Consider the following 21,766-nt stretch of genomic DNA (forward strand, 5'->3'; position numbering starts at 1 on the left):
AGTCAAAAGCTGGTTACCTCCCTAAATCCCACAATGTCCTTTATCAAAGAGGTATTGAGCAAGGGGCAAGTCATTGTTTCAATGAGCAAGAAACATTACACTTTGTGCTAAGTATTTTAAATGGTTGGTTCCAGGAACGGATTTGAGAGTATGTAATCTTATAACTTCCTACACAATCAGACTAAAACAAATTCTGTATAAACTAATGAGGTATTGAAAATACTTACATGTTCTTTATCAGTGAGGAAGTATGTATCGAGCAGTTCATGAGCTTTAGTAGAGATAGTCGTATTACTGTGATACTCTAGCCCCTCAAGACGTGCCACACCCTCATACTTCTCAAATATGTTATAACCCTGAAATACATAACCAATCATAGGATCATGTAAATTTCTCATCAACATGAAAGCATATGCAAAGAATTTCTGTAAACTGTCGTATAAAAAACAAATTTATTGTGGAAAATGGGAAGGCAAGATATCTTACAATGGAATTAACATACTAGTTACAAAGACTAAAGTGCTTATGAATTCTAAAGAAAATTTGGGAGAAATATTAAGAATAATAATCTGGAAGATATTAATAGAACTGAATTTTGCTGTTGTCAAGAAATAAAATTGTTTCACATTATAAGCCATTTTGTAAACAATAGGAAAGACAAATACAAAATCAAGAAATCTGGTTTAAGTGGTTTACTCCTATGATAAAAACTTACAGCTTCTGTTATCTTGAGGATCATTTCACAGAATCCAAGACTAAGGTTTAACAGTTCAACATCATGTGATTTTAATATAGGTATAACACTCTGTAATACATGTTGTTCTAACAGGTAATCACATGCCTCCTGTCCATGACATGCCAGGTTGTTCAACACATACAATGCCTGAAATATACCAGTAAAATAGAAAATATACGAATATTGATCATAAACATTGACAATGTTCATTGGCAAATACAGAACTTATATATGAGACCATGTAACACAAAAGAATAATTAAAACAAGTTATATACTTAGATAGTATCTTAGGCATTCTAAAGTCAAATAATTAGTAACAATCTACTGCAAAAATAAAACAAACTAATGTTACTAAGACATAAAGCAAAATTGTTCAATGGATAGCCTTAACTGAATAAAAGTTATCAACTATTGCAACCAGTAAGGATTGGTATTACAGTGTAACTTCCGAAAACCGAACACCCATGGGACTTGTCAAAAAAAAGTTCGGATTTCAGAGGTTTCCGGAATTCAGAGGATTATGATTATGTGGCCAAGACTAAGCCACTTAATATCACTAAATGTCAAGGAAGATGTGGCCATTACTGTAATATCATATATAATAGTCTTTAAATCAAGAAAAACATGTGAATGAAAAGAATACATTTTTACCTTACCTGCAAATGCTTTTGAATTTCTATCAGTTTGTAGAAATGTTTTTAATTGCATAAACTTACATATTGTCCGATGCTAGTTAATTAATTATTATATCAAATGCAATAAAATCCCTAAAGACGTTTGCTGCATACATTGTCCATTTAATTGTCATTTAATCCGCTAATAAACACTTCAAATTGACTGACCGCTGTAAATTACTTTGATTAACCGCATCACTTCAAAATACAATTTCACAGTTTGTGATTTTAACGCGTGTCAAATTACACGATCACCGCTAATTAGTAAACAATCGATAGGGAGATTAAATCTTCCTGCAGGGTAAACATTCTCGATTTACAATGTATTTCACACCTTTCCGGTTTTTGGAGGTAAAATTGCATTGATTTGACTCTAATTTTACGAAAATATCGTCCGGAATTCAGAATTTAGAAGTTCCGGAATTCAGAAGTAATATATTAATAGAAAAAAGAAGGGAAAAAATCGGTACCGAAAAAATTGTTCGGTTTTTAGAAGTTTCCGGATTTCAGAAGTTCCAGAATTCGGAAGTTACACTGTACACAATTTCAGCAAGTTTAGTTATGGGTTTAAGTATTATCAACCTTTTACTTTAATATTGGAATCTGTCTGGCAGCTTCACATTATTGTCATTAATGAAACAATTACAGTATACTTATAATTCAATAATTGTTACAGTCTACTTATAAGCCTTTATGGTGTACATGTAATTGAACAACAATGTCATGATGTAAAGTTATGAGATGATAGTTGTACCTCTAGTTTGATGTCATGTCCATCTGTGAGCTTATCTTTTAACTTCTCTAGAAGTGGACTATAAGCAATAGAGGTAGCAATTGTAGGCTCACCTGTTAACATAAATAAATCAGATATCATACAAGTATATCTGCAAACATAGCTCAATAGGGACATATCACACAGTTCTTAATTTTATTAATGAAGTGATAGTTTTGTTTAAGATAATCCACAAGTGTTTAACTAAGGATTATGATGAATCACTTAAACATGCAGTTGGAAGACATTGAGCATAATTCAAAGAGGTACTGGAATATCCCAACTCATTTTTCACCTAGTTATCAAAATTCAAATTGTTACATTACAGATACATAATAACTTAATAACAAACCTGACAAATTTGCGAATACCCAAAGAGTTTCCTTCACAATATGGTTAATACTGGAATCTAGATAAACTCCTAGTGTATGTAGCAGACGCGGGTTATCTACTGCTGCCAGAGAATGTTCTTCTGGTCCACTACAAATGTTACCAAGACAACGAAGAAGGGGGGTGACTGTCTACAATTTGTAAGAAATATTCCATTGTTAGCAAACGAATTGTACATTTTATCTGATAAAACAAACAGCTCATTTTTCACAAGCTTATGATACAAATATTCTTAGATGTAAGAAGTATTACTAAATCTACAGAAATATTGCAGAAAGTTTGACAATCATGCACAGCATAGTTTAAAGCACACCAATTACTTGTTAAATAAATTAATTATTCAGTATTATATCATATCAATGAATTGTATTATACATGATGTCATAATTGATGATAATAAGTAAAACTCAAGTAAATAGGTGAATTATTTACCTGTACATCTATTGGATTCTCTGTTACTAGTTTCACTAGAAGACCGACAACAAATGCCAAAATACTTTTCTCTATTAGTGCTGGCACATGTTCCCCTCTGTAACAATTAAAATTCTTCATCTAAATACATGCTTCGTAAGGACATTTGTCAAATACATTACAACTAAGACAATGAATTGTTTAAGCTTGCAAGATTATAATTCAACACAGAAAGTATTTGAGCGGGCAATGACAAAACCAACATAATGGGTTTGCGACCAGCATGGATCCAGACCAGCCTGCGCATACGCGCAGACTGATCAGGATCCATGCTGTTCGCTTACAAACCCTATAACAAGTAGAAACAGTGATAGGTAACAGCATGGATCCTGATCAGACTGCGCGGATGCGCAGGCTGTTCTGGATCCATGCTGGTCGCAAACCCATTATGTTGGTTTTGTCGTGACGCGGCTCATTTGTAAAAATTTGAGATAGTAGATATCTGGCGGTAAAAATAGTAGATTCAGGCATATTTTGCACAAAACATTCACTTGGCTCTTAAATACTCAGATAATTCGAGTTTTAACAGTAATATTTTGAATTAAAATTGTTTTTGTGTAGGTCGCCTGTATTATTTGGAATTTATACCGACACTAATTAAGTAATTTCCTCTAACATTGAATTATTTTGACCATATTCTGTTACAGATGATCTTTTTTTTAAATCTAAGTTTTTGAAATATTGTCAACTCATTTAAAGACATACAGCTTTTAAGTTTACTTCAATAATATGCCTAAATAAGTAAATGACGAAAGTTATGTTTATTTATGTTCAAGACGATTTAAAAACTAAACTACATGTACTCACGTAGTTGTGAGGTAAGTAAGTATCCAAGCTACTTCAGACAAGGTGGCTCTATTCTCCTCTTTTGTATTTAGAAATACTGGCAGCATGTCTATAATACCTGCCTCTACCAGTTCTCTGAAATATAAACAGCATGATGGTCATTTACCAAATAAGTTTCATTCAATTGCTTGGCTTTATCACCCCAGCCAGTTGCCTTACATGTACTCTTAGTCTCTGTTGTTTTATGTCATTGCCCTTGTCAGTATAACAAGAAAATCATTGGATAACAAGATGTCAGAAAAATGTTCCTTGATGACATTTGACTATATCTTACTCAAATCCTATTCAACAGTAGAGTTCTATGCCAGGTATATACATATTAAATATCAAAAAACCTGCCATGACATGAAGCAGCTAAGAAAATAAGAAGAAAACAAGCATTTGATAGTATTGCGGGCAATACAGTAGTCCCCTACCGGTCCCTCAAAAAGTTCTTTAATTGTCATACACTCCTGTGTATTGCCATTTATAATGAATTTGAGGATGAAGTCTGTATTTGAAAATATCGACCACAAAACATAATAAAATAAGTTTGTCTATATCACAGTAATGTGTTAAGTTTCCATGCTTAGTAAGGAAATTATGTTTATACAACCTTGTCATATTATTACGATGTGGGATTTTAAAGTAAATCCTATAAGGAATGAAGAAGTTGGAGTGAAAATACCAGTTTCTCGAAAAAAAATCTAAGTTCAAGGGGACATAATTCTGGAAATAGTCTTGCTAGAGTATTTAACCTTCTCAAAAATGTCGAGTGATAATAAGAAACATATATATGAAGTTTGAAGTAGATACATTAGGAAATAAAGAAGTTATTTAAAAAAGACAACATTTTTTCCCCTAAAAAATCTAAGTTCAAGGGAGGTAATACTGATATTTTTTGTGCTAGAGTTATAAACCTTGTCACATATGATGTGGTTGATGACCAGAAACTTATATTTAAAGTTTGAAGTAAACACCTTAAGGAATAAAGAACATATAGTGAAAAAGCTGAAAAATTTAAATCAGAAATCTTGAAATTCAGGCTATTTGTTGCCATAGCAACCAGAATTTTCAACATAGGAAGAAAAGAAAAAAGATGTGCATAAATCTCCAGACTGCCATCTACCCATATTTCAAGTTTCATAAAAATATTTTCAGTACTTTTTGAGTTATCACTGGATCCAGTTTATGTGTTAAATTTGCCATATTTTCAGACTATTTGTTGCCATAGCAACCAGAATTTTCAACATAGGAAGAAAAAAAAAAGACGTGCATAATCTCCATACTGCCATCTATCCATATATCAAGTTTCATAAAAATATTTTCAGTACTTTTTGCGTTATCGCGGGATCCAGTTTTGTGGACGGACGGACTGACGGACTGACAGACAGACAGACAGACGGACAGACAGACAGACGGACGGAGGGTAAACCTAAAGTCCCCTCCGGTTAAACCGGTAGGGGACTAACTAGAAATGTGTCCATAGGACACGGGTGCCCCCACCGCGCAACTGTTCTGTCAATCTTTTTACTAAGTCAAGGGAAATAACTCTACAAGTACTGAATAAATCCACAAGCGAAACCCCAGGTGCAAATCTAAATATGCTGAGAAACCTGCCCATAAGGTTTAAGGACTATGTCAAATCCTTTTTGAGTAACTTGCGACACAAGTTGAAAATTGCAAAAATTTTCTAAGTGAAGGGCAATAACTCTAAAAATACTAAATAAATCCAGACAAAAATACCTGGTGCACAACTGCACATGCTGATCAATATTCCTGTAAAGTTACATGACTCTAGGTCATATACTTTTTGAGTTACGTGCGACACATGTTGAAAATTACAAAATTTTAATAAGTCAAGGGCAATAACTCTGAAAATACTAAAAATATCCAGACGAAAATACCCAGGTGCACAACTACACATGCTGATCAACATTCCTGTAAAGTTTCATGACTCTAGGTCAAATACTTTTTGAGTTACGTGCGACACAAGTTGAAAATTGCAAAATTTTACTAAGTCAAGGGTAATAACTCTGAAAATACTAAAAATATCCAGACAAAAATACCCAGGTGCACAACTACACATGCTGATCAACATTCCTGTAAAGTTTCATGACTCTAGGTCAAATACTTTTTGAGTTACCTGCGACACAAGTTGAAAATTGCAAAATTTTACTAAGTCAAGGGCAATAACTCTAAAAATACTAAAAATATCCAGACGAAAATACCCAGGTGCACAACTACACATGCCGATCAACATTCCTGTAAAGTTTCATGACTCTAGGTCAAATACTTTTTGAGTTACGTGCGACACAAGTTGAAAATTGCAAAATTTTAATAAGTCAAGGGCAATAACTCTGAAAATACTAAAAATATCCAGACGAAAATACCCAGGTGCACAACTACACATGCTGATCAACATTCCTGTAAAGTTTCATGACTCTAGGTCAAATACTTTTTGAGTTACATGCGACAAGTTGAAAATTGCAAAATTTTACTAAGTCAAGGGCAATAACTCTGAAAATACTAAAAATATCCAGACGAAAATACCCAGGTGCACAACTACACATGCTGATCAACATTCCTGTAAAGTTTCATGACTCTAGGTCAAATACTTTTTGAGTTACATGCGACACAAGTTGAAAATTGCAAAATTTTACTAAGTCAAGGGCAATAACTCTGAAAATACTAAAAATATCCAGACGAAAATACCCAGGTGCACAACTACACATGCTGATCAACATTCCTGTAAAGTTTCATGACTCTAGGTCAAATACTTTTTGAGTTACATGCGACACAAGTTGAAAATTGCAAAATTTTACTAAGTCAAGGGCAATAACTCTGAAAATACTAAAAATATCCAGACGAAAATACCCAGGTGCACAACTACACATGCTGATCAACATTCCTGTAAAGTTTCATGACTCTAGGTCAAATGCTTTTTGAGTTACATGCGACACAAGTTGAAAATTGCAAAATTTTACTAAGTCAAGGGCAATAACTCTGAAAATACTAAAAATATCCAGACGAAAATACCCAGGTGCACAACTACACATGCTGATCAACATTCCTGTAAAGTTTCATGACTCTAGGTCAAATACTTTTTGAGTTATGTGCGACACAAAAGTGAACGGACGGACGGAAGGACGGCCGGACGGACAAGGGTAAATCTAAATGCCCGCCACTAACGTGGGGGCACAAAAAAAACAGAGGATTGAAGGACAAACAAGCAACAGTTGTATGATACTCTGAAAAATTTTCTTGAGCATAAAATCAATTTAAGTCAGATTTGGAAGATATTGCTATCAACCATTTTTAAAATGTCAAATCTTGAAATGTAAAACAAACTCTAGATTCAAATTTCAAATCTGTGATCATTCAAACTAAACTTTCAGATGTGCTACTTGGAAGACCATTTTACTCATAAAAACACGTAAAATATAATAAAAACAGTGGCTAAATATTATCTCTCTCTATTATAAAAGAACTGTGGATGTACAAGTTTACCTGGTAATTTCTGGTGATTCTCTAGTAATGTTTGACAGAGCAAATGCTGAGGACTGTACTACTGCTGGCTGTGTAGACTGTAAACAGAAACTGTCATTGTCAAATTGTTATACTAAATATCCTAAACTATGCATCTGCTTATCAACACACAAGATATTGTGGTGTGAAAAAGTTTCCTTTCAATTTCTCTGAGATATCAATGTCAAGGACATTATTTTTCATACTTTTTTCTTTAATGTTGAATGGAGAGAAGAACTTTTCAAAGTATATGTCAATTATGCATACATCATACTGGTCATAATTATATTCATTACCACTTTGCGAGTATCTTGTCAATTTCACATGACTAAATATGAATTAGATCTATATATCTAATATTTTAAGTAAATTGTAACTATGCTAGCAAAAGTAAGTAACCATAATTAATTTAGTTGTAAGATGAATGAAGTATTGGCCTTATTTGGTAGAGGTTGTTGATTCAAACCTTACAGTCTGCAAGTGTTTTCTCAGTTTTATCTTTTCTGTATTGTCTAAATCATAGCCGTATGACACAAAACATTTCCACTAAATATACCTATGCATAAGTTTTGTTTATAAATGCCATATAGATATACCGGCCACACACTTTTCAAGTGATAAGATCATGTCTCTTTATATAAAACCAGCTATTTCAAGGAAGGGGACTCAAAATAGTGGTTAGTAACATTCATACCTGTAATAAATAATGTATAAACTAAAAGAAGATCAATACTGTGCTAATATAACATAAACAATTCAACTAGCAGTAACATTTTATTAATCATACCTGCAATAATTTGACAAGTGGAGACACAATACCCTGGTCGTACAACAAATTTCTGCAATCTGGACTGTCCCCTGCCAAGTTCCCTAAAGCCCAAGCACATTGGTCCTGTAAGTATATAGGGGTTACTTTAATATTAAAACATAAAAACAATTAAGTTAAAACATAAGATACTACATAAAAATGCAACATAAAGGTATCCAGGGATAATTAGCAAACATGTGTATTATCTATTATTATCTTTTATCTTTGTATAATGTTGATTTCCTGAAATCTGATCATCACAAATACATCAAGCATATACCTGAAGTGAATGGTTATTGGAACTGAGAAATGTAATAAGATAAGGTGCAGCCATCTTGGCCACAGCCATGGCATGATCTGTTGATCCAGCTGATACATTTGTCAGGCACCATGCTGCTTCCTGTTGTAATTCAACATCACTTCCTGTCAAAAATCCCACAATGCACTGCAAGCCATTCTCAACCCTACAAGAAATAAACGTTATAGAGTAATGAAGTAAAACCTATGTCGTTATTAACAGAAATAATAGCCAGCCTTAAACTATCTAAGTAAGGTGAATATAAGGTCTACAGACATTGTATTCCTAGCAATGAGTCCCTAATAAGACATATGTTATGATAAATTTGATGGCAATATATCTCACAAAGTTTATCACCAAAAGGTTTTTCAAATAGTTTATGGTGAAAGGTGATTTGTATATTTAAATAAGTTATTTTTAGTAAACATTGGGGGTATTTAGCTTTGCTGTGCCGTGCTAACAATGACAACAGGACTCATTGTTTTTCTTGTCAAATATGTTATGATTTTAACATTGGAATATAAATATATAAATACTGGCTTTTGCAGTTCAATCAAAACATTAAATAGTATTTTACATAAAACTAAGTGTCTTACTTGAAGAAAGCATCAATGTATTGAGTTCCCTGAGCACAAGCTTGTCTTAATGTCCTCAAGTGCTTAAGTTTATCTGGGTCACTGTGTTGCAACTTCTTTGTTAGCTCTATCACCTAGGAGATAAAATGATTTGACTGGTATAAACTCTTCATTCCTAAACCATACAGTCAATTTGAATTATCAGAGATAATCAATATAAAAAAATAAAGTATGACAACAATCAGTATGGTGACTGGCTTTATACTACTGTCAAAGCAAAATTATGCTTAAGAATTCAAAGATCTTTTGAAAGCTACTTCCTCACAGTTTTAGCAGCATTTATAACATGTTCAAGTCATCTAAATTTGTCAAGGAATGAAAATATGACTCTACAAACAATAAGTATAGCATTAATACAAATATATGTACAAAGAAAATAGTCAGACCATATTTTTATAATAATCGGTCAGATTGGTATTTTATTTAGCCAGTGCGGTACCACATTAACCAAACACTTCATACACTTGCACATTTATCAGTTTCTGTGAAAAAATATTTGAAATAGAAACAGGTCACTTCACTTTCTATGTAATAAAGATAAAATTGTAATTGCCTTTACTTTACGTATTAATAAACACAGATATTAGTACAATATACAGGCTCAGCAAATAATAAGTACTTGTATATATTTTAACAGTCTTGTGTACAGTACTACAATATTATTGAAGTAAGATAGTAACTTACAATTGTTTCTAAAAGTAATTACCATTTTATCAACAGTCTAATACTGTCTAGAATACTTTAATGTAACTAATAAAATATATACATACTGAATCTTCTGTAAATCCATGATCACCATCAGCATTGTGTGTAGCATCCAATCTCAACCTTTTAGAACTCACAATCTTCTCACGCTTTTCCTTTCTCAATGCTGAAATCATCAAACAATCTCACCTGTACATACATACATTGTATTGAACAATGTTGACTGCCAATTCAAAAATAATAAATAGGGGTAAATTAAAATGTCCAGTGCAGCTTTCAATATATCTATATCATTTATCTAACTCCCTAATGAGTGTGGGAGTGTCATTGAGATCAGCCTAAAATTTACATGATGAGTATTGCCAAAATATCACACATATATAATATTAAGTAAACATTGGCTAAAATATTTTATGTGCAATGACTTTGTTTATAAAGTTAGGGACAAACAAGTTATATTAGTCCTATAAATATGATGTTGCTTTGAGATGTTTATACTACCTGATATATCAGACTAAAATACACTCAATGACAGTCTCTATATGAACCAAGTAAATAACCAAGGTATATTGAGTGAAAAAATACGAGTTGTTAAATGTTTCCCTTATCTCCAAGTAAAATCAATATTTCTAATGCTTAAACAATGCAAATTAAGCCATTTTTAAACTGCTAGTTTGGGGCATTTTATGTCTTTTTTAAAATTTATTATGCCAATGAAAAGCTTGTGATCTTAGCTTTGTCTTAGTATATATTTCAACACATCATTTGACACTAAAAGTATTTAAATTTAGGGTTAAACTAGTCCAACTAATTGTACTGCACGACGAGATAAAGTGCTTTTTTGTGTCTGGGCAATATCTTGCGCGATTCTGACCCAGAAAGAAAATATCTCAGAATCTAGCTTTGGCACATCAATATATTTTGACTACCTAGGGTTAAACCTACCACAAGTCGGATCATTTTACACGAGTATACAGTGAGATACACAACCAGTTCTCTTTACTCGCAATTCTACTGATAAGACTAGCCTGTCGTCTGCTAGTTCAGAAACAGTCATCCGGTGTATTGCATATAAGCCTGATTGGGTATAACATTATTCAACCTCTTTGTCAAGGTGTAAATAATTATTTGTATAATTGCTCTGTATTCACATAATTTTATAGGCCTATAGATCTATATAAAAAAAATTTTTGTCTTTTTCTTTGGGGGGGGGGGGGGGGGGGTAGTGTTTTTCTTTCTTTCTCTTTTTTGTTACTTTTTTATCTATTTTTTTTGCACCATTTTCTTATTTCAGGGCGAACAGTGAATGGAGCGAACAGTTCCCTCTGCAAAATCGAATTAAGGGGGCAGGGGACATATTCGAATGATGGCCCCGGTCAAATTTTTTAATAACTCAGACATGGTGTTTTGAAGGTACTGATAACTTCTGATATTTCTCTGTCATTGTAATTCTTTCTTGTTTGTGTGTAGGAAATGAGAAGTATTTTTGGGTTTTTACCCGAAACTAAGCATTTTGGTAGCTTTATATGTATTTCTGACTCTCCGAATGGAGGTGAAAAAGTTAAAAATCAAGCTTTGACAGTTGGCGCCAAACAAGTAAGAAATTTCAGATAAATTTTGTGAAAAATCTAAACGTATGACAGACACTTTATTGGTCATTTCTGAAAATGCCATGGCTTGCACTGCGTGTTACTGATATTTTTAAAGGAATCGGGCGGATTCTGGAGTATGCTGCACCTTCATGAAGATTGCCCATATAGGTATATTTTAGGTGTGATTTTGGCTGGGTGGGGGTAAATATAAATTGCTGTCAGTCATTTTTTGAAGGAGCAATGCATGCAAACTATTATTTTCTTCAATGTATGTCATATATCATTGAATAATGCTGTGCAACTGGTTATCTGCCTGTGAAACAGATTTTGAAATATTTGGAATTGTGTTTCTGTCACACTGAAATACAAAATTGTTCATTTTTAACTGCCCCCTTAAGGAAAATTTTCAAATTTAAAAAATGTGTTGGAATTGAACCAAATGTGCCCATAAACATTCCTTCTACACTTGTTAGTCAAAATTTGAAGTGACTGGTAGGATTTATCAAGTTGTGTAGAGTAAGTAGACTTTCAAGTCAAGGAGGTAATAAAAATTTGGAATTTTGGCAAAAACTGTACTTCACAGAATGTGCACATTTATCCAGATTAAACAGTTTTATATTGTGCAAATTGACATAATAATGCATAATTGAGCACTTTCAATTGTTACAAATGTATATAATGTCATATAAGTCAACAGTGGTATCTTTACTGCACTTTTAGCTGTATGCCAAAGTAAATGGGGTCTGGTTTGCTGTAAAAATTCATTTTGGGACATTAAATGTGGCTGGCTGTAATATTGTTTTTCTTGCTAGAATCTCCTTCCAAAAGACTTTAAATACTCTGAAAATACTTTATGGTATTTAAATGAAGGTGGGAATACAGAAAAATGACCATCTCACAGGTTCCTGGCACTTGATATTAAGTAAATCATATAACAGGCATGGTCATTGTAATAGTTACTTCCCCTGAAATAGGGTCTTTTTTAAATCTTTGATTAAATACAAAGTAACCGCAATACACACTTTTCGAAGTTAACGTTTAATGCGAAAAACTTCATATTTTAAGAAAACAAGCAATTATCATAGTATTGCAAGCAATCCATAAGTCCCCTACCGGTAAGAGCCCAAGCAACATTCTGAAGGGCCATTGGCCATTCACTTATGTTTCTATTTTAAGTGATCACAGTGAACAGTTTTTATGTACAGACAGACAGACAGACTGAAGGACACTCTAAAGTTATTTTTTAAACATCCCTGTTATCAAAATATAACATTTTTAAAGCAAAATTTTAAAAAAAAAGAGATAACCATGTCATACATGATGTGAGTGTAACAAAGAACAATTAGTAATGAAGGTATGAATATTGAATGTTTATTTTGAATTTGAAGTAAATGAAAGTTAGAAGAACGAATAAGAAAAATAAAAAGTTTAAGGAGGAGATAATTCTGGAAATATGGATGCTAGATTTATAAACCTTGTCATATTATTGTCATATTATTATGATGTGGGAGTTTGAAGAAAATCCTATCATAATTGAAGAAAATTACCAATTTCTCAAAAAAAAGTCAAGTTCAAAAGGGGCATAATTCTGGAAATAGTCTTGCTAGAGTATTGAACACTCACAAATGTTGAGTGATAATAAGAAACATTTATATGAAGTTTGAAGTAGATACGTTCAGAAAAAAAGAAGTTATTAAAAAAAACAATGTTTTTTCATGAAAATTTTAAAGGGAAAGACAAGGTTAGAATAAAAACTTGATTTCAGAAAAAGAATACCATAAATAATAAATCTGCAAATTTTCTGCCGCCAAATAATAGTATTAAACGAATGATAACAAAATTTAAAATCGCTAAATCACCGATTTCTACAAATCAGTAAGCGCGGCCATGTTTGTGTATTGGCCGTATAAAAACAGGTGCGCGTGATGTCATTTCCCCACATCTTTAGATTCATGATAAATCTAGTTGAATCGTAAGGAAATATTAATATAATAAAGTATTGACCAGACAATTTAATTTTCACAGGAGGTGTAGAGGAGATTCTTTTTATGGTTCAAAATACGTAACAATATAAAAAAAAAAAATAATAAAAAATAAAGAAACGTACGGCTAGCCAAAAGTTCTAGCCGTATGTGAGTCACGAACGACTAGCCAGGACGCACTGTATTGTCTAGCCGTACGGCACTTTTCAAAATTATATGGAAGTCGAACGTTATAAAATTGTTGATTTTCATGCTTATCATTTGTTGTTTTATTTGTATGAATTATTAAATCATTTTTGTTAATTTTAAGCACATGGATCGAATAATAAATGATCGGAGTGGAATAAATAAATAAAAAGAACATTGAATGGAAAAAAACGGTGAAATGCAAAAAATAATTATATAATTTTCAAAACAGTAGATAAATATCGAACATAAAAGCACAGTCAATCAATTAATTAGCCTTAATTAAAACCTATCCAGGGACTGACAATAGAATTTTAGAATGCCTTTCACGGAACATGCAAACTTTCCTTGATGGACAAACTTCATTACAGTACGGTCGGTAATTGTCGCAATTATCAAGAGCCTAACAACAATCATTTTCAGTGTTTGTTGGTTTTTTTTCATATTAAAGGTGTCGAAAATTAAACTTAATGAAACAAAAAAGGATTATTATCAAAATTTTGTAAACTATTTCAATTGGTGTAAATGCAAGCAAAGGCTATTTTTTCTCGACATCTTGCGATGACAAAGATCGATATATATATAGCGATCAAGGCGATTAATCTCTAAAAAGTTAACATCCGAAGACAATTAATGCTGTTTCTTGGTTAAAATCCTCGCTTAAAGTCATAAAATAACATATGCATTTTCGACTTCCATAAAATTTTGAAAAGTGCCGTACGGCTAGCCAATACAGGGTGTCCTTGCTAGTCGTACCGGACTCACGTACGGCTAAAACTCTTGGCTAGCCGTACGGGCCCGTACGCTAGCCACTTCCATTATAAAAACCCTACTAAAACGTGTTCTTAATAGTACATATATCGTGGACTAACCAGTTCTCAAACCTCTAAGCATTTAAGAGGTCTTTTAATGTAAATAAAAATATATTTTTATAAAAATTCTTTACATATGTGCACTTTAATCTTTATGTAACGTTTCTGTAAAATTTGACTGAAATCAGGTATATATATTATGTTAATATACGTACCTGCTGAAATTCAACTATTAAAAAAGCTCTATTTCCATCTTGGAAAAGCACAACCCTCTGTTTTAAAACTTACATGGCCTCTTAAAATAAAGAACCTAATCTCAAACCCCTTCAAGTATCTCTAAAATTCTACTGTTTAGTTTAGCCAACGAAGTGATTGTTATATGACTATCACATGACAATAAAGTACCCTACACGATGCAGTTACCTGCTTTAAGATATTTTTGTCTATTATATTCATTTTCACAAATAGTTAATGGTGTATCTATGGGACTTACAAAGGTAATAGCAATTTGTATGAAATTACGCTATGTAATAAAATATGTTATGTAAATATTTGTTCCTATGCACTGTTTTCATTTGACATCAGCAGACATGTCTGTCAGAAACTAAGCTTTTATGCACACAAGTTCAGGACATCATAGTCACTTGTAGTAAAAAAATAACAGCACATGAATGAAAGGTTTGAGAATAGGTTGGGTGTGAGATTAGGTACTTATACGATAATTAAATTTTTGCAGTTTGATTCTGACTTTCAAATTTAAAGGTGTGAACATATGTTATAATTGATGTACGCATTTCAAAAATATAAGCAACTCTTTTGAAAAGTAAATTCTTAACATGTCTGTCAACGTATGATGCTGCGCATCGTAATCGTAGCCTAATATTAACTGCAGGCAAATCATTTTTATTAGCTGCTCAAAAATCTAATTTGCATAATTTATTCACACAATTGCTGGTTCTTACTACTTATGTCTAATACTGCGCATTGTCCATTTTAATTGTTCCTAATTTGCACCAAATGTTCCTGTCAAACTGTGTACTGACGATTTTTATTGCTCCTGTGCCGACAGACCTTTTGATCACGCACAATGTTGCCCTGATTGGTTAATCACCCTTGTCAAATATTCTAATGACGAAATTATGGAATGCCGGTAGGGACATGCCAATTTGCTTATTTGCCAATTGCTGAATTGCTTATTTGCTAATTGCCGATTTGCTTATTTGCCAATGGCTGATAGGCTTGACAACAAATTTGCTTATTTGCCAATTGCTGAATCGCTAATTTGCTTATTTGTTAACCGCTGGTTTACGTATTTGCTTATTTGCATATTGCTATATTGCTTTTTTGCAATAGAAAAAGTTTACACTGTGACGGAAGTATATGGAAATCTGACTACAGACAATCAGTTGAGTCAGATCTGTTAACTTTTACCAACAGTGTTCTTGTAAATTCAGTGTTTTTCCAAGAATACTGTTGGTCAATGAATTTAGTTGCAGTGATGCCTACGCAGATACATGTCTACAACTGATGGCTGACATGTCCTTGAGAACACAGACGCTTGGGGGTCAGATCCCGTACCCCAACGTGATACGTGCCCATGTAAACACTCTATTTAAAATATTTAAGTAAACACGAATTGGACATCGTTAAAACTGGTTTTCAAGCAATTTTTACATAATCCGGTATGAAAAAATACCATATACCACCAAGTCTCAATAAAGTACTTAATGGTTTTATCGTTTAATGTCCAATTCGTATTTAAATAAATATTAAAATAGTTTTGATGTAGTGTTAACAGACGCGTATCACGATAGGGGCAGGATCTGACCCGCCAGCATCTGTGCTTGAGAATTGCCTTATAATGTGTTGCAGCTATAGATCTGTTTGTGCAGCTTACGTCAGAGATTAATGGCATAATAAACACTTGATTAGTCATATATAAGTGAAAATTATTGGTGAAAAGATTGAAAATAAAAGAACTTGAAAACAAAACTATTTCTTATTTTATGGCATATAAAATGTCGTTATTCTCAGCAGATTTGTCACAGAGGGCCTCATTTTAGTGGTATGAACACATAGTATCACGAATGATACATTTGGTGCATGCTTAACACGTGTGTTTGTCTTTGCACTTAAGCAATAGGCTTCGTTTTTAGCTCTGTAAGATTTTGAGATCACTTATGTCTGTGTGTGCATCAACATTTTGCTTTGGTTCAATGTTTTACACTTTTCCATTTCTTCATGTTGAACATTTTACATGCCATCAGGTGACCATGACCATGATCATGACCTAGGGTATAATGGACAAAGACTCTTTGAATATTGTGTATGCATGCTGCCTATTTAATGCTTATGTGAAGTTACAGTTAGATATAAGCAATAGTAACAGAGATATGACAGAAAAACAAAGGCTTCGTAGTACAATACATTGGTGACCTTGACATTGAGTATATAACGGGCACAGCTTTTTCATGTACTTTGTATGCATGCTTGTAAAGCAAAGTTGATGCAAAGTTGTAGTAAGATGCATGAATCAGCAAAAGTAACAGATATATTATGACAGAAAAACAAGTTACCAAGAAAACCAATGCCTTGGTGGGTAGAATAGCATCCCTATTCTCTGAATAGTGGAGCGAAAACTGAAACTCAAGATAATTAAAAAAACAACTACATTTTTAAACTGAATTTATTTGTTTCGAAATTGAATAAAAAGTATCCATCTGTCTTTCTACCTATATTTTAGGTAATGATGGATTGATCATAATTGTCACAAGTTATAAGTAACAAAAACATTATAACATGATATTGGTTCATGAACTTGAAATAAAGTCTACAAAGACTTGTTATGTCATAACAAACAAGAACATCGCGAGTCGGACGTGTCTCCTGACAATATCATACAATTACATTAATGTATATAAGCAAATAAGCAATTAGCAAATAAGCAAATTGGCAAATCAGCAATTAGCAAATAAGCAAATTGGCAAATCAGCAATTAGCAAATAAGCAATTCAGTAGTTAGCAAATAAGCAAAGTGGCATGTCCCTACCGGCATTCCATACGAAATAGACATCTATTTTTTTTTACGCTTCATCAGTGAACTGAATGACCTTAGGGGGAATTAGGTTCCACACCTGTCAAATTATACTGTAGTAAATTACAGCACGTCATAAAATAGCAACATATTTTTTTTCAGTTACCAATAATCATTTTAAATATTAAGTAGATTTTTGTTTTTTTGTTTTATTGGATTAAATTTACGGTAGTAGAAATGCGTATCTGTCGGGGAAAGGAATTTGGTAAGTAGATAACGTGGAAAAAAGCTTTAGGGAACTGGATAAACCCGAGAATATGCGTAATTATAGGGGAATGGGCAACCTGTTGCTGTTGGTACCAGTTTTGACTGGGTGCCTGAATAACCTAACGGACAGTTTTGTTTTCATGCGATATTAGTCTGGCTGCCGATTTTCCTGCGCCATTCTCATTTTTAGCGTCAATGGCGGAAAATCGCGTCCTCAGCATATTGGATTTTACCTGAAAAAAAGATACATGACCGGCGATGTACCCTATTTGGACAGCTTGTCTAGCGAAAATTAAGTACAAAATAAAAGGATATATCGTCAATTTGAAGAAGTTTCTCATAGTACCCAAATTAAATTTATGGTTTATCTTTGAAAATTAAGCAGTCATTGCTTAAATCATGTGGTGGGATCATCAGCAAGCTTGAATATCGGACAAATGATAATTAATGTCGCGGCGTCTTCAATTAATTAATTAACGCAATTCAGTTCCATATGATGTTTTCATAAATAATATATAATGTACGCAATAAAATTAATAAGTTCTTCATCAAGATATATTTCAGTTGTACCAGCGTGTACACCTATACCGGAAGTGGGTGTAACACGTCACAATCTCGGTCTCGTCTGTCTTGCGAGAATGACAGAACGCCAAAATGGCGGCGCCCATGAACTTATTTCTCAAGTAAAAAATAGTGTCTTAAAACACGAATTTCTCTCTTATAGGGTTGATGTCAATAGGAAAACTGTCATGGTTCCTCTTTTTAAATGATGAATATTTATATTAGACAGACATCAATCCATCCATTCCTATTCCTTTAAGTTCCAGGGAGGTAATTCTGATAAATTTTGTGCTAGAGTTGTAAACTTTGTCACATATGATGTGGTTGATGACTAGCAACTTATATTTAAAGTTTGAAGAAAATACCTTAAGAAATAAAGAACTAATAGTGAAAAAACTGAAAAACTAGAAACAGAAATCTTGAAATTCAGTCTATTTGTTGCCATAGCAACCAGAATTTTCAATACAGGAAGATAAGAAAAGAATGTGCATAATTTCCATACTGCCATCTACCAATATGTCAAGTTTCATAAAAATATTTTCAGTAATTTTTGCGTTATCACTGGATCCAGGTAATGTGTAAAATTTGCCATATTTTCAGTCTATTTGTTGCCATAGCAACCAGAATTTTCAGCATAGGAAAAAAAGAAAAAGACGTGCATAATCTCCATACTGCCATCTATCCATATATCAAGTTTCATAAAAATATTTTCAGTACTTTTTGCGGTATCGCGGGATCCAGGTTATGTGTAAAATTAGCCATATTTTCAGTCTATTTGTTGCCATAGCAACCAGAATTTTCAACATAGGAAGAAAAGAAAAAGACGTGCATAATCTCCATACTGCCATCTATCCATATATCAAGTTTCATTAAAATATTTTCAGTACTTTTTGCGTTATCGCGGGATCCAGTTTTGTGGACGGACGGACTGACGGACGGACAGACGGACGGACAGACGGACGGAGGGTAAACCTAAAGTCCCCTCCGGTAAACCGGTAGGGGACTAATAAAAGGAAACGCTTTAATGCGAATCACATAAAAAATCTTAAGGGGGCAGGGGACATATTCGAATGATGGCCCCGGTCAAATTTTTTAATAACTCAGACATGGTGTTTTGAAGGTACTGATAACTTCTGATATTTCTCTGTCATTGTAATTCTTTCTTGTTTGTGTGTAGGAAATGAGAAGTATTTTTGGGTTTTTACCCGAAACTAAGCATTTTGGTAGCTATATATGTATTTCTGACTCTCCGAATGGAGGTGAAAAAGTTAAAAATCAAGCTTTGACAGTTGGCGCCAAACAAGTAAGAAATTTCAGATAAATTTTGTGAAAAATCTAAACGTATGACAGACACTTTATTGGTCATTTCTGAAAATGCCATGGCTTGCACTGCGTGTTATTGATATTTTTAAAGGAATCGGGCGGATTCTGGAGTATGCTGCACCTTCATGAAGATTGCCCATATAGGTATATTTAGGTGTGATTTTGGCTGGGTGGGGGTAAATATAAATTGCTGTCAGTCATTTTTTGAAGGAGCAATGCATGCAAACTATTATTTTCTTCAAATGTATGTCATATATCATTGAATAATGCTGTGCAACTGGTTATCTGCCTGTGAAACAGATTTTGAAATATTTGGAATTGTGTTTCTGGTCACACTGAAATACAAAATTGTTCATTTTTAGGTCCCCTGCCCCCTAAAAATGATGTTCTACTAAATGATTTTTACAAACAACTTCCTGTCCTCTTCTTTCTTTTATTTTGCTGACTGAATCAGTTTTATGTTTGTATTTATCTTTGTGCGGAGACGGATCCATGCTTCTGAAATTAATTTCGCACACTTTTGATGTTTCTACAGAAAAAGTTATTCTGCATAGCCACCGGTAATTTAAGACCAACTAATAGACGGTATTCGGTCTTCCGACTTCGTCGGTCAGCGCCATCGATTAATACATTAACATGTATACATGTATATGTATTTGATATTCAATAGTACAGTAAGCAGTTACATATATCTATTTTGTACAAAGTACATTTACCGACATAATAAAGTTCCGCCTATTTATTTTTTATCGTTATCCATTAATTTGGTCATTTATTTTTAACTTATAATCCCTCTGCAGCCCTGGTTAAATTTGACAAATGGAACAAATAATTCCTGCATAACTACATGTAGTATAGAAAGGCATGCCTATGCCTTGTTAAAGTATGTCAAAACCTGACAAACGTTGTTTTATTGACTAACAGAGGTCTATTTTGAACTAAAATGGTCTTTACGTTTTCTCTATTTCTTTTTAAATTAGACAAATCTGTGACATAATGGTCTCAACCCGGTACGGAATTAGACCGAAACCCATTGTAGTCTAGAAAGTAGTTCTTTAAAATTTTGAAATGGCCCAATTTAAGCCATCTCTAGTTAGATTGGTCATAATTAAAGTGTATTTATTGCATGTGTGTAGTTTTTGTGTGTTATATGATGACTTTAAAAGTTGTTTTTTGTGTATTCTCCAGGAACTCATTTGTTGGTGGAAGGATTAAAGATGTACTACCCACCAGCTGTCAGGAGTTTTTAAAGTGGTGAATTTAAACAGTGTTACAACAGAATGAAGATTTCTGAAAAAAGTAGATGGCTAACCTATTATATTTTGGGCCTCATTGGACTAAGATAGTGTTAATGTTTAAAGTTGAAGACATTATATAATTCATTAAGAACAGTGGAATCCAGAATTAAGCCTCAAATTTGACTGATTTACTATAGAACAAATAGTACGAAAATTCACCGGGCCGAGGCCAATAATAATCCTTCTAGGGACACTTAATTTATGAAAATGGTTATAAAGAGAAATATAAGAAATAAAGCCGGAAGCAGATTTATCTTTTAAAAATATTTATTGATAATTTAATATATACAAGTAAGAATTTTCAGAAACAAAATCGTAAGCATAAATGTTGCTGATGTCGAATCATCAATCATTTGTAATATCATTTAGAGCTTTTCATATATATATGATGCCGACCTGCGAGAGATTGGTTATCGCAGGGTCTTTCAAATAAATATTTGAAAGACCCTGGTTATCGTAACTGATGAATGATATATATAATCTTTTATTCCACTTTTCAGTGACTGATATAACAATTAATTAACATATTTACATGAGAACATGACATAATAACATACGATTACTGATGATATACACGAAAAACATGTCATACACAATGTCATACATTAAATATAGAGTTACATTATATAGAATTTATAACATGCATACACAATGTTAACTTATTAATAAGCACATGATATATTGTCAATGTTCGACATAATGGTATTTACTGAATATTTTTAATGCACTTTTACTAAATATTTTCCCGATTGCATTTATAACTTATCGAAAACACGAAATATAAGTGTCATGTAAAGGAACATTTAGTATGGATTTATTATATTGCATTTAAAACCTTATAGAAGTCTAAGATAAACATCTTCTCATG

The 21,766-nt window shown here is 32.9% G+C and overlaps 2 protein-coding genes across 2 annotated transcripts in view; one reads left to right on the forward strand and one right to left on the reverse strand.

Moving 5' to 3' along the window:
* The window catches only part of LOC132758255 (uncharacterized), a 20,817-nt gene extending 634 nt beyond the window's left edge, over positions 1–20,183 (reverse strand). Inside the window, exons 1-12 of the mRNA XM_060749815.1 lie at positions 20,007–20,183; positions 9,909–10,009; positions 9,100–9,212; positions 8,486–8,669; positions 8,185–8,289; positions 7,380–7,456; positions 3,852–3,965; positions 3,006–3,102; positions 2,536–2,704; positions 2,166–2,257; positions 716–883; positions 228–356 (exon numbers count right to left, since the gene is read on the reverse strand). Of these exons, the coding sequence (XP_060605798.1) occupies positions 228–356; positions 716–883; positions 2,166–2,257; positions 2,536–2,704; positions 3,006–3,102; positions 3,852–3,965; positions 7,380–7,456; positions 8,185–8,289; positions 8,486–8,669; positions 9,100–9,212; positions 9,909–10,009; positions 20,007–20,094 (1,437 nt within the window). The 5' untranslated portion in view covers positions 20,095–20,183. The remainder of the gene's footprint in view (positions 1–227; positions 357–715; positions 884–2,165; positions 2,258–2,535; positions 2,705–3,005; positions 3,103–3,851; positions 3,966–7,379; positions 7,457–8,184; positions 8,290–8,485; positions 8,670–9,099; positions 9,213–9,908; positions 10,010–20,006) is intronic.
* LOC132758256 (tRNA (uracil-5-)-methyltransferase homolog A-like) overlaps positions 1–21,766 on the forward strand; it is a 193,563-nt gene that overhangs the window by 151,105 nt on the left and 20,692 nt on the right. The window lies entirely within an intron of this gene.

This window comes from Ruditapes philippinarum, unplaced genomic scaffold (assembly GCF_026571515.1).
Source record: "Ruditapes philippinarum isolate M1 unplaced genomic scaffold, ASM2657151v2 ctg1473_1_1_1_1, whole genome shotgun sequence".
Classification (NCBI taxonomy): Eukaryota; Metazoa; Mollusca; class Bivalvia; order Venerida; family Veneridae; genus Ruditapes; species Ruditapes philippinarum.